This window comes from Dromiciops gliroides, chromosome 5 (genome assembly GCF_019393635.1).
Source record: "Dromiciops gliroides isolate mDroGli1 chromosome 5, mDroGli1.pri, whole genome shotgun sequence".
NCBI lineage: Eukaryota > Metazoa > Chordata > Mammalia > Microbiotheria > Microbiotheriidae > Dromiciops > Dromiciops gliroides.
Genome location: NC_057865.1, coordinates 251,898,991 through 251,911,584, shown reverse-complemented (window position 1 = coordinate 251,911,584; position 12,594 = coordinate 251,898,991). Strand labels below are relative to the sequence as shown.

General features: G+C 35.6%; 1 protein-coding gene across 1 annotated transcript in view; it reads right to left on the bottom strand.

Moving 5' to 3' along the window:
* NAV3 (neuron navigator 3) overlaps window positions 1-12,594 on the bottom strand; it is a 1,098,011-nt gene that overhangs the window by 80,146 nt on the left and 1,005,271 nt on the right. Inside the window, 1 exon segment of the mRNA XM_043966554.1 lies at window positions 7,836-7,888. Within this exon segment, the coding sequence (XP_043822489.1) occupies window positions 7,836-7,888 (53 nt within the window).

Genomic DNA, 12,594 nt, shown 5'->3' with positions numbered 1-12,594 from the left:
CTCTTGTTATTTGTTCATTAAAAGGGAATAACCTACCCTGTCAGTCTCCAACAGTAACTCACCATTTAGCCATCACCTTCCTTCAAGTTCTCATCACCTCTTGTCAGCAATATTGTAATAATCTCCTAATTGGTTTCCCTGCATCTGATCTCTCTCCTCTTTAATCCATGCTACCCCAAGCTACAGAATTGATATTCCTTACTCAAGTAGTTTCATCAGTCATTATAATCTCTCTAGGATCCAACACAAACCAACCCCTTAGAGGCCTTCACAATGTGACATCAATCTATCTTTACAGACCCATCTCAACACCACTCTTCTTCAGGAACTTTGTGATTCAGTCAAACTTGGTATTACATTGTTTCACCTCTATCTGTGAATAGGAATGCTCCCTCTTTTCCTTCCTCCTCTGTTTTGGTATGGAAACTTCGCTCAAAACCCAACTCAGGTGTTACTTTCTCTATAAATACCTTTTCTGATCTTCCAAGCAGTTAGTGCTCACCATTCCCCCACTCAAAACCCAAACCAAACCAAACCAAAACCCTATTTTGTTTTAACTCTGTATATTGTATATTTAACTCTGCATATTGTAAGAAACAATTCATTTGGACCCCTACTCTGTGATTCCATAGAGGTATTGATTTAAGTTCTTTTTATTAGGCTCCAGAACAGAAAACTGCAGATTCTAACTTCACTTACTTAATCATAGGAAACTAACTAAGCCCTCCACTCTTGTTTTTACTTTTTGTGGTGATCAAGCCCAGGATGGTGAAGGTCTTTCAATGACATTGTATGGGGCTAGACTTCTATCTGGTCTGTCTAAAATCTAATGAGTGGTCGCCAATAAATTATAAGCTTTAGCAAGAGTTAGACTTTTAAGCATTGTATTAAGGAGAATAAGAATTTGGTAAAGAGAGAGAGAAAGGCCTATATTCATCTATCTATTAAAGGGAGAACACATTTCCAGCAACCATCTCCACCAGAGTCCTCAGGAAAGAGAGCAAGACAGAGTGCCAGCTTCCCCCTTCTTCCTCCCACAAGCAAATGTCACTTCTTGACGCCAAAGAAAAGATGCATGGTACTGCCCTCAGAGGCCCTCTCTTCATGTTGGAGCTTTCCTACAGTAAGTCTCCAGCAGGCGGCATCATTACAATCATTACACATGGAAAGTCCCCTAACTTATTTTTGTACCTCAAGACCATTCTCTCTTGCCGAGCATGAGTAGGTGACCATCTTATGATCACTTAGCGGAGTTCCATGTTTCGCCAAAAGACTCCCTTGCTGACATACAATTTCAAGCTGATGCATCATTTTTTGGCCCATGAAATAAGATTCATCAACCAATAGGATTCTGTATTTTGTATAGCCCCTTTAGAGTTTTCAGATATCAGATCTGGTTTTTGGTTTTTGTCATTCATTCTTGAAGGGACCATGACATTGGGAGGTATTGTTGTGACTTGCAGTGAATTGGATTTAAGTGACCTAGGCAATTTACTTAACCTCTTTCAGCCTCAGTTTCCTTATCTGTAAAATGGGGATAATAGGGCCTACTTCTCAGGGAGTTTTGTAAGTATCAAATTTAATAACCTATGTAAAAGGCTTTGCAAAAGCTATTTAAATGAAAACTAGTGTTATCGTAAATGTTGTTTATTTTTATTATTATTATTATTGTTACTATTATTATTAGCATGGCTATTTAAAGAAATGTCTTGTTTCTACTAAAGTAAAATCCCTTGCAGCTTGGGGCTAGGGTTATTCTTCTCTGTTACACTCTCCCACCTTCCCCTTGCAGTCCCTCAGGTGCCTGGTATACACCCAAATCCTTCAAAAATTCAAATCTGGATTAAACTGGATTAATATTTCTATAGCTTTTACTGGTTTACATTACCATCCTTTTTACATTACCATCCTTTTCCTCCCCCAGCTCTCTATTACTATACCTCTAATCCCATTATTATGCTTTTAAATCAAGCCTTGACGGACACCACCTCCCTCAGTTTCTTCTCTCCTCTGATTGGAGGGCTGGAGGGTAGAGTACCAAACTATTCCCAATGCTTTCCTTTATAGAGGGCAGAAGCTGTATTTTTTTGACCCACTCCAGCTTCATCTGCTGTCCAGACTATTTGCAACTCCATGGCACAAGATATTCTTGGACCAGGTTGTCCATGGTCTCCCACCCACTACACTTTCCTATCTCCTTTTGTGCTTTGTTTCTCCCCATTCAATTGGAAGCTGTTTGAGGGCAGGCACTGTCTTTCTTTTTATTTTTTATTTCTTTTTTTTTTGGTCTTTCTTTTTATTAATTGAATTCCAGAGTTTAACACCATGCCTGGCACTAAGTAAGCACTTAATAAATGTTTATTGAATTATTAGATTAGATTGGGTTGGAGTATACTATTTTTCCTGCCACTGTTTCTATTAGGCATTTCAGAACAATTTAAGTAAGGAGGCTGAATATGAAAAACATTTTATTCCATAAATTAAAAATAAAATAAATTTATAAAACCATTTTTAAAAATTACTTGAGCTGAGGAAATTATGAAATAATTCCATGAGTCAGTCATTTAATATCCAATTTTTGATCCTCTAACAAAAGTGTGATGAATTGGGAGATATCAAAGTGAGAAAGCAATAACTAAAAAAAGGTCAAGAAGTATCTTTTTCTCACCAAAAAACAGTGTAAAATAACACGTTTGCTTCTAGGATATCAGCCTGACTCTTTAGTCAAGACCACAGAATGTGTGACTTATTGTGGCCATTAGCCCAGAGGACTAGAATCTAAATGCAATGAGGCAACTAAAAAAAAACTTCATTAAGAATTTCTATTGATTTTTTTTCTTTGACTCACACAATTTGTTCACTTTCTTATTGTGAAAGATTTTGGAATGATAATTAAACAGCTTAAATTTTAATCCTCTTTCAAATTTAAAAGAGACAGAGATGAAGGAAGAGTTCCCCTTGTGACATTGTCAAGACCTGTGATTTCACAAAGAGCTGCTCTTTTTGACAAAAGGCCTTTAAATAGTTTCTTGCTAATTTATTCTTCACTCTTTGCCATCAAAGTAGAAAATCCCACAAAATGCCTGTCCTTGCTTTCAGGGTAAAGCAAATACAGTACTTACTATTTTAAAATGCTTTTATATTTACCCTCTCATTTGAGAAAGAAAGAAAAGGAAAGAGAAAGACAGAGAGGGGGGGGAAGGAAGGAAGGAAGGAAGGAAGGAGGGAAAGAAAGAAAGAAAACCCCCATGATGTATGTAGGGCAGAGCAGGAAAATGAGTCATGTTAGTGAATTTTCCAAGGTTATCATCTAGATATTGGCTAAATCAATTCAGCACTCTTTACTGTAATGGACAGTAAGAAAAATAACATCACCTACTGGAATACACACACACACACACACACACACACGCACACACACACACACACACACACACACATATATACACATACATATATAAAATATCTACTCCTGGTGCAGTATCTTGTTTGTTGGAAGGTTAGTTTCTCCTCCACGCACAGCTGACTCTCTTTATTGTCCTTTAGTCTATCCAGTCACTCCTGGTCCTGGTCCATGAACAGATTTCCATGGAGCCGTGAGATTGAATTGGGGGGAGGGGGATACATATTTATTTATTTCAATAGAAATGTTTTCCTTTATAATCCTATGTTAGTCTTCCTCTTCTTCCTCCTTCTCCTCCTTCTTAATAGATTTAAAAACTCATATTCTAGACTAGTTTGCCAAAGGGGCCCATACAAACACGATTATAAATCCCTGCACTGAAGCATCTTTAAAATCCAGGGAATTCTTATCACTTCATTTTCAGTTTCACTTCTTTTGCCTTTTGTCATTTCTTGTGTAACTTAAATTTAATTTGCTTTCTTGCCTCCTTCCTTCCTTGCCTCCCTCAACCAAGACTCAAATGGAAAGCAACAGAGTTCATCCTACTTTTCTGTTCATTACTGGGACATGGTTTGGCTGTATATTTCCTCTTTCTCTCTAGAAATAAACACATCTCTTTGTCAGATACTGAGTATAGGATTATCGGACCTCAATATAAAAACTCACATTACAACAAAAAAATTAAAATTAAAAAATAAATAAACAAAATGTAGCTCAGTCATTTCAGCGTTATCTTGGCAAAGCCATTTGGGGTTATCTTGGCAAAGAATTTAAATGGTTTGCTATTTCCTTCTCTGGCTCATTTTATAGTTGAGGAACGGAGACAAACAGGGTTAAATGACTTGTCCAGGGTCACACAACTAGTAAGTGTTTAAGGTTAGATTTAACTACATAATGATGAGTCTTCCTGACTCTAAGCCCAACTGTGCCACCTAGCTTTAAAAAAAAAAAAAACATCTTCATGTATGGTTTTCATTGCTTAATCCTTTTCTTTTCATGACGTCTCTCCTTTTAATCAGATTTCAGATCTTTAACCACCAAAGTTCTGTGTACACTTTCTTAATTTCTATCACTGTTCTCATTTCTTCTTAAGCCCTTTACTGTGATGGATTTTCCAGCCAGAGCACCCCGGAAAAACTAATTTTAGAGGGGTGGCTATTCAGATTGGTAGAGGGAGTATAATCAATATATCAATCCTTGACATAGGAAAAATCATACAGAATTGAGCATAAATTTAGTGCCTACTCTGTGTTAAATGCTTTGCAAATAATATCTCATTTGAACTTCACAACAATACTGTGAGATAGGTGATATTATCCCCACTTTTACAGTTGAGGAAATTGAGATAAATAGAGTACCCTCTATTATTTGCCTGGGGTCATAAAACTGGTGTCTGAAACTGGATTTTAATTCAGATCTTCCTGACTCCAGGCTCCACATTCTAGCTGCTGTACCACCAAACTAGCTGCCTTTAAATCTGGAGGATAATAGATTTACAACCAGGAGAAAGCTTAGAGATCACACAGCTGCAACTAATTTTACACAAGAGAGATGAAGTGACATCTCCAAGGTAGAAGTGATAGTTCATGGATACAAACTCAAAGCCCATGGTTTTAACTTCAGTGCTCTTTCCACTGTACCAACGAACAAAATAAACTCAAAACTGGAAAGCCATCATTGGATTAGGGATGACCTAGATTCATGGCATGCCTGTGGACCATGGGCAAGTTATAGCATCCCTCAGTACCCTAGGTAATTTTCTAAGACTATAAGTTACAGACTAGTGGGTGATCTGCATTATTGGAGGCCATTTTCACACTGGGAATTCCCTATATAGCTGAAATTATTTGTATGAACTTAACCTCCCCTCCCTTAGGAAAAAAAAAAAGGACCCAAACAAAAAGGAAACCTCATGACCATGCTATTGTGAAAACCTGTGGTAGAAACATACAATTTGGCATCTATCTGCCAACAACTCTGATTTATAATCTATGGGAATTGCTATTTTTCTAAAACACCTAAAAGAGAAAGTATCACAAACAAACAAACAAAACATTTAAAAGTAATTTTGGAATAGGACTTTACTAATTACTTTGTTGCTGTTGTTTTTAAGGCTTGTTTTTCTTATCTCTGGAGGTCAAAGTGCAGCAGCTGCTGACCAACCCAATCCCAAAGCTCAACAGCCTGGAAGCTTTGACCTGCCCACTGTTCCAACCCGAGCTGGCTGGCAACATGGTGGTGCTCTGTTTCCATGGGCTCTCCATATAGGTACCAGACTTAGTGTGGACACCTGATCACCTTAAGCCCTATTGCAGCTCAGAGCTAATAAATTTAGGTTGCCCATCAGATTTGGCTTCCTCCTCCAGCATTAGGGATTACAGGAAGGTATCTCCACAACCAGAAACCATTGGCATTTTTTTAATTGGTCTTGGTTTTTTTGTTTTATTGTTTTTTTTGGGGGGGCAAGGCAATGAGGGTTAAGTGACTTGCCCAGGGTCACACAGCTAGTAAGTGTCAAGTGTCTGAGGCTGGATTTGAACTCAGGTCTTCCTGAATCCAAGGTCGGTGCATTATCCACTGTGCCACCTAGCTGCCCCCAACCATTGGCATTTAAAGCTAACCAAGACAGATGCTTCTTGAAACTGAAAAGTTTGTTTTAATCTAGTGACTTGCATGGGCTATCCCATTTAGAATGAGAGCAGCGAGATTCTGGACAAGTTGGTTCTGTTCCTCTGAACATGCACTGAGTATTAGATTATGACTTGATAAATGCAGAAATCCAACTTTGAAACAACTTGATCACCAGGAAGTGGGAAAAACCTATTGTAATTTCTACCTCAAAGCTTTAGCTGTGTGAGCCTGGGCAAATTATTTAATCCCTGTTTGCCTCATCACTGGTAAAATGGGGATAAAGTAGCACCTGCCTCCTAGGGTTGTTGTGAGGATCAAATGAGATATTTGTCAAGTGCTTAGCACAGAGCCTGGTGCATAGCAAATGTTAAATAAATATCATCATCATTATTAATTATATATGTGTGGCTATTATTAATATATGTATATATACATATATATGATTACACATGTATACAAGTGCAAATATATACATGCATATATTTATAAATATATGTGTGTGTATATATATAAATATATATACCATCTCAGAATGTTTTCTAAATCCATCAAATAAAATATATAACATTAAAAAGAAAATTCAGTTATACCAAAACAGTTCCATATCCACATAAAACTATTTCATTATGAATAGTTGTAAATGACATAACTATAATTTATAATACATATAACTATTATATAGTTATATTGCTAGATATTGAACTGTTTTTCAACATAATAATTTCAATATAAAATAATTTCAAAATAATAAAATCAATGCAATTAATATAAATATACTATAAATTAATACAAGTTTAAATGTAATAATATAAATTAATACAACATAAATTTAAATATACACATACATATGTATACATATAGAGAAAACCTTCTCAAAATGTATTCTAAATCTGTCAAATAATATATAATGTTAAAAAGAAAATCAAGTATATTGAAACAGTTACATATACATATGTATCTATATTTCAATTACGGAGAGTTATATGTGATATATAATAATATTTCAGTTATATGTTATATGTATATCATATCTATAAAAGTATTTCAATATAGCTTTTTTAATATAATGTAGGGGTCCATGACAAAAAATAGGTTAAGACCCCCTGTATTCCACTAGCTGCTGGAAGATGCAATAACACTTTATCAAAAGGGCTTATCAAACAAATCCCTTGGAGGAAGGGGGAGAAAGGAACTAAATAAGATTAATGTACATTAGGGGTAGAAGGACTTCCTTTTAAATCAACATTTCTCTCTTAGGAAATATAATTTTAAATCCAAAGCCATATCCAAAGATTCATCCTTAATAAACAGATTTAAAAACAAACAAAACTATAGCCCTTCCAGGTCTCCAAATTTTGAGAATTATTTCATGTGATAAGGGAACTCAAATAATATGAGGTAAACATACTAGCACATCAATTTCCATCTTTGGTGCTTAAACACCATGGAGTAGAAGAAGAATAAAAGCAGCCAATTTGGGGAGAAAAAGGTAGAACATAGTCCATTGTCCTGGTGGCTCAGAAACTGTACCAACTCTATTAACTTTGATATATTTTAGTTTTAAATATACACATGGACTAACATCAATATTCCCCACCTCAAACCAAGTGAAAAAAAAAAAAAAGAAAAAAAAACACATTAAGAAGCTGTTAAGAGAACCTTCTGGGGGAAGGGAGATATGAACCACATTTCATTCAGTTTATCATCAGCCTACTTTTAATTTAACTGTAAGCAAAATTTCATGAAGCTCATGCTATTTTGCCATCTCCATTGTGACTTTGGAATGCTAATTAATACTCACTGTAGAGTAGAGAGAAGATGTGCTTGAAACCAGTGATAACGAAGACCCATGGACTGGGGAGAGAGGAAAAAGTAAGAGGAAAATATCAGTTAGAAAATATAACCTTGATGCAATTGGCAAACTCCCCTAGGGAATGGGAAATGAGTATGATCACCAACAGAATTTAAGCCCAAATAGATTTAGAAAAATCTGACTTCCATTTATCTAATAAATATTTTGTCTGCCTCTTCTTCCAACTGAAACTTTCAAAGTCAACACAAAGGTACTACTTTCAAGGCCAATGAAATGTAAAAAGAACAGAGCATTTTCATTATAAAACAACCCATTAATCATACACATTATCCCATATGGTAGGACCCTCTCAAAGAACAAATCATACTCAGGGAGAGGCTATAGTGAAACCTCACTGATTAAATATTCACAAGCTTACATAAAGCCAAATAAGCAAATAGTAGAAGACTTCAAGACTCATTCCCTTTCTTCATCACTCACACTCTCTCCTTCATACCACCCGCCAAGGGCCTACGGCTCTAAATGGCCTCTGATTAGGATTTAAACATTAATGTTTTCTCCTGGGGCTTTTCTTCCAATAGCTTTGCTGAAATAAGCACTGACAATTTATTCTGCTTGGGACCTTATCATTACATAGGAACAGGTGATTGTAACTCATTTAGATCCAGAAGCATTTCTATGAATTCCAAATTGAAGTTCCATAGAAAATAAATGTAGTGGAAGGAATCATTGTTTTTCTATTGTACTATCTAGCTCTCCTGATTATTTCTATTAAGGAAAAAATTGTGCCATAAATAGTACATTTTATGTTTCTCTATATGCAAAATGTTAAACCCAGAACCAGTACCCTAGGTATAGCTATATGTGCTTAATAGTCAATGCAAAAAAAAAAAAAAAATCCTGCCTGTTTCCACACACTTTGTATTCTAGACATTAGTTGCTTTCACAAAGAATGGTATTAACTTACAATGATATAGGCAATTCTATTTAGTTGGTACCTTTACTTATAAATTTTCATTTGATTTTTATAAGAATTCTTTATACAGACGAAGAAACTGAGGCTTGGAACTTGTCCAAGTTCATTTAGCATTCCATGAATTATAGAACCAGGACCAGAACCCCTGTGGTGTTTAGTTTTCTTAACTGTAAAATTAGGCTGGACTAGATGACCCTTCTTGATGAAGGTCTATTCCTTTTCTAACATGGTGATCCTTATGAAGTCTCTTGTAATGACTAATTCTGGCCCCAGGGCTACTCTACTCCCCACCAAACAACCCTGCTTTTCAAAATATCTTTACTATCTCTAACATCTGTCAGGTAAGAGCAAGAGCTGTTGTGGAGGAAAGATTTAGAGTTCAGGGGACCTGAGTTCTAGACTCAGCCATATGGTCAACCAACTGTGGAACCCTGTGGAAGCTACTTAACAATTGCATGCCTTGATATCCTTATTTATTAAAGAAGAAGGCTGGACCAGATCATGTCTAAGTTTCTTACAGCTTTAAAATTCTGTCATTCTGGAGCAGCTAGGTGGTGCAGTGGATTGAGCACAGGGCCTGGATTCAGGAGGACCTGAGTTCAAATCCGGCCTCAGACACAATCTGTGTGACTATGGACAAGTCACTTAACCCCAATTGCCTCAACAACAACAACAAAATAAAATAAAATTCTGTCGGTCTGAGGTTCAAATTTAAGAATGGGAATAGATTATGATCCATTTCATGAACACTGAAAGCTTATCATATATAAAATGGATTTAGTCTCTTTCTTAATACCAGATTGTTTTTTGATATTCATTTATGTCCAATTCTTCAAAAACCCCATGGATTTTATGGTCCATGAGGGTTTTTGTCAAGATACTAGAGGGGTTTGCCATTTCCTTCTCCAGTGGATTAAGGTAAACAGAGGTTAAGAGACTTTCCCAGCATCACAAAACTAGTAAGTGTCTGAGACTGAATTTTAACTTGGGTCTTCCTGACTCCAGCCCTAGCTCTCTGTCCACTGAGCCACCTAGCTGCCTCCTGGATTCCATATTGTTAAACTCCTCCAATATTCCCCAAGTTGTTATTGTTCTTTTTAATTACTTGCTCTTAAGTGAGCCATTTCAAGAAGCCAGAGCAATTCATTCTGGAATATGGAGTACTAACCAGTGAATTAATTACTTTTTCAATATCATAAAAGAATGTGTCTATATACATACACAACAGCAGAATTGTGGAATTTGCCTCCAGTGTGATTTCTGAACTAGGGCTTCTCTATATAAGAATAATCAAGAGAGGTAGACCAATACTGTTTACTGAGAGAGCACAGAATCAGATGATACAGTTCACTAATTAAAAGTAAAAAGGATAATTGCAAGAGTTTCTGAAAGGTTCATCTACCACAGAAGAAAATTGTCTATTAATTTTATTATATTATAAATTTTGTATCAACCTGAAAGAAATAAAACAATTTCTAAGTTTAACAAACTTAAAATCAGGAAATACTTTGGGTACTGGGAGAGTAGGGCTGATTTATGTTTATATTTATTTAAATTTCACCTGAGATAGTTTCTTTCTCCCTCCACCCCCAACCCCTTGGAGAATGAGTAGATGTCTGCCTGCTCTAGGGGCAGCCAGGTGGATCCCAAGGAGCAAACTCTATGGGCCTCATTACATTCCACTGGAGTCCTATTCCAAGGCAATGTTGAGATAACTTTAGGCTTTCTTAATTCTGAAGATAATCAACTATCAGAGGTGTTTGCAATCTTTATGTACAGGTCACATGATAGATTGAATATTTGACCTCAAAGGAGAAAAAGAAAAAAAAAACCCTTAGTTGGGACATAATATTTTTCAATTGTCAGAAAGGTGCTTTGCCCCAGAAGAAAGAATTGGAACAACAGGTGGAAGGGGCAGAGAAGAATATTTGGGCCCAGAATAAGGAAAAGCTACTTAACTGTTAGAGCTATAAAAAAGTGAAATAGGCTGTCCTGGGAGAAATAGTGTTCCCCCTACCTGGATGATAAATTTATGGTCAATTTTCCAGAATGCTAAAGAAGGTATCCTTGTTTGGGAAAGAATTTGACTAGATGGACTCTGAGGTCCTTTCCCTGGTAGAGATTCTGTGAGTACAAAAATAGATCACCAAGGAACAACTTCAATAAAATTGGTGATGCTACACTAGGATGGGCACATGATGATAAATTGTACAGGAATTTTGTTGCCCTTATTCAGTTTTTTTTTTTCCATCATGTCAAACTCTTTGTTAGGCCATTTGTGGTTTTCTTGACAGAGATACTGGAGTGGTTTGCTATTTCCTTCTCTGGCTTATTTTACAGATGAAGAAACTGAGGCAAACAGGGTTAAGTGACTTGACCAGGGTCACAAAAATAGTAAGCATCTGAGGCTAGATTTGAACTCAGGAAGATTAGTCTTCCTGACTTCAGGATTGGCACTCTGTTGTGCCACCTAGCTGCCCTGTCCTATATTCTTGTACAGAAATAGCAACTCTCAAAGACTACTTGCTAAGTCATTATATTATAGAAGGAGAATGTTCTGTGTCAAGGGAGAGAATACCCAAACTAGAAAACTGCAGGTCCCGAAAAAAAAATATTCAAGTTAATTTCCATTCCCACATTGTGTTTTATTTTCATTTTTCCTACTCAGCTTTAAAAGACTGATGCTATGTCTTTATTGGTCTTAAAAACTGAAAACAAAGAAAAAGCACATGCAAAAAATGTGCAATGTTATCTATGAAACATTTCCCAAGTTGTCCGTGAATTCAAAGTTTAGTATGATGAAATTTACATATATACATATGTATATTTTTTACCAATAAATTTACCAATGAAATTTACAATGAAATATAATCTTGATTTAAGCTTTGATGGTTTCTTAAACTGGGTCATTATAATTTAGCTAGAATTTACAAATGTAAAGTCACTTATGCCAATTTGGGTGAAATCAAATTTATTGTTTTTGTCCAAAGACCATTATAGAACTCACCATGCAAAGAGAAGATATAATGTGATCTTTGAAATAAATTTTAAAAGGGTAAAACAGAGTGAGTGGGTTTCTGAGTTTAAAAATGAATAACACATCAGAGTTCACTTCATAATCGAATATTGTATCAGAACTCAAATATATTTGCATTATTTTAGCTATACTATTTGACATTAACTTGAGCTGTTTTTTCAAGATGGTAAGGTGGGGCTCTCATTATATAAACTTTTACTCAATAGAGGTCTACATTGGCTGGTGAAGGATAGCAAATACCTTACCTTTTCTGGTACTATTCCCTAGGAAACCCTTACTGAAATTGCCCTAAAAACATAAGAAAATTCTTTGCTGGTTTTTGTGTCCTTGCTTTATATCTTTCTCTTTGTCCCTTTATATACATACACATACACATATATACATACATACATACATACATACATATATATACACACATATATATATATACATCTTTGTATCATTCTCTGTATCTATCTCTTTCTTTGTCCCTTTGTATACTTATATAGACACTTAAATATATTCATAGACATACACGCACATATATACACACATGTATATATATGTGTGTGTGTATGTATACTTGGGAATGTGTGTGTATAGATGCATGTGTATATGGATATATATATACACACACATATCCATGTGTATATGTATGTGTGCATACATTAAATATAATTAAATTAAATTCTAATCTTGCTTCTGATGCTTGCTTTGTGACCCTGGGCAAGTCACTTTACATATCAGCCTCAGTT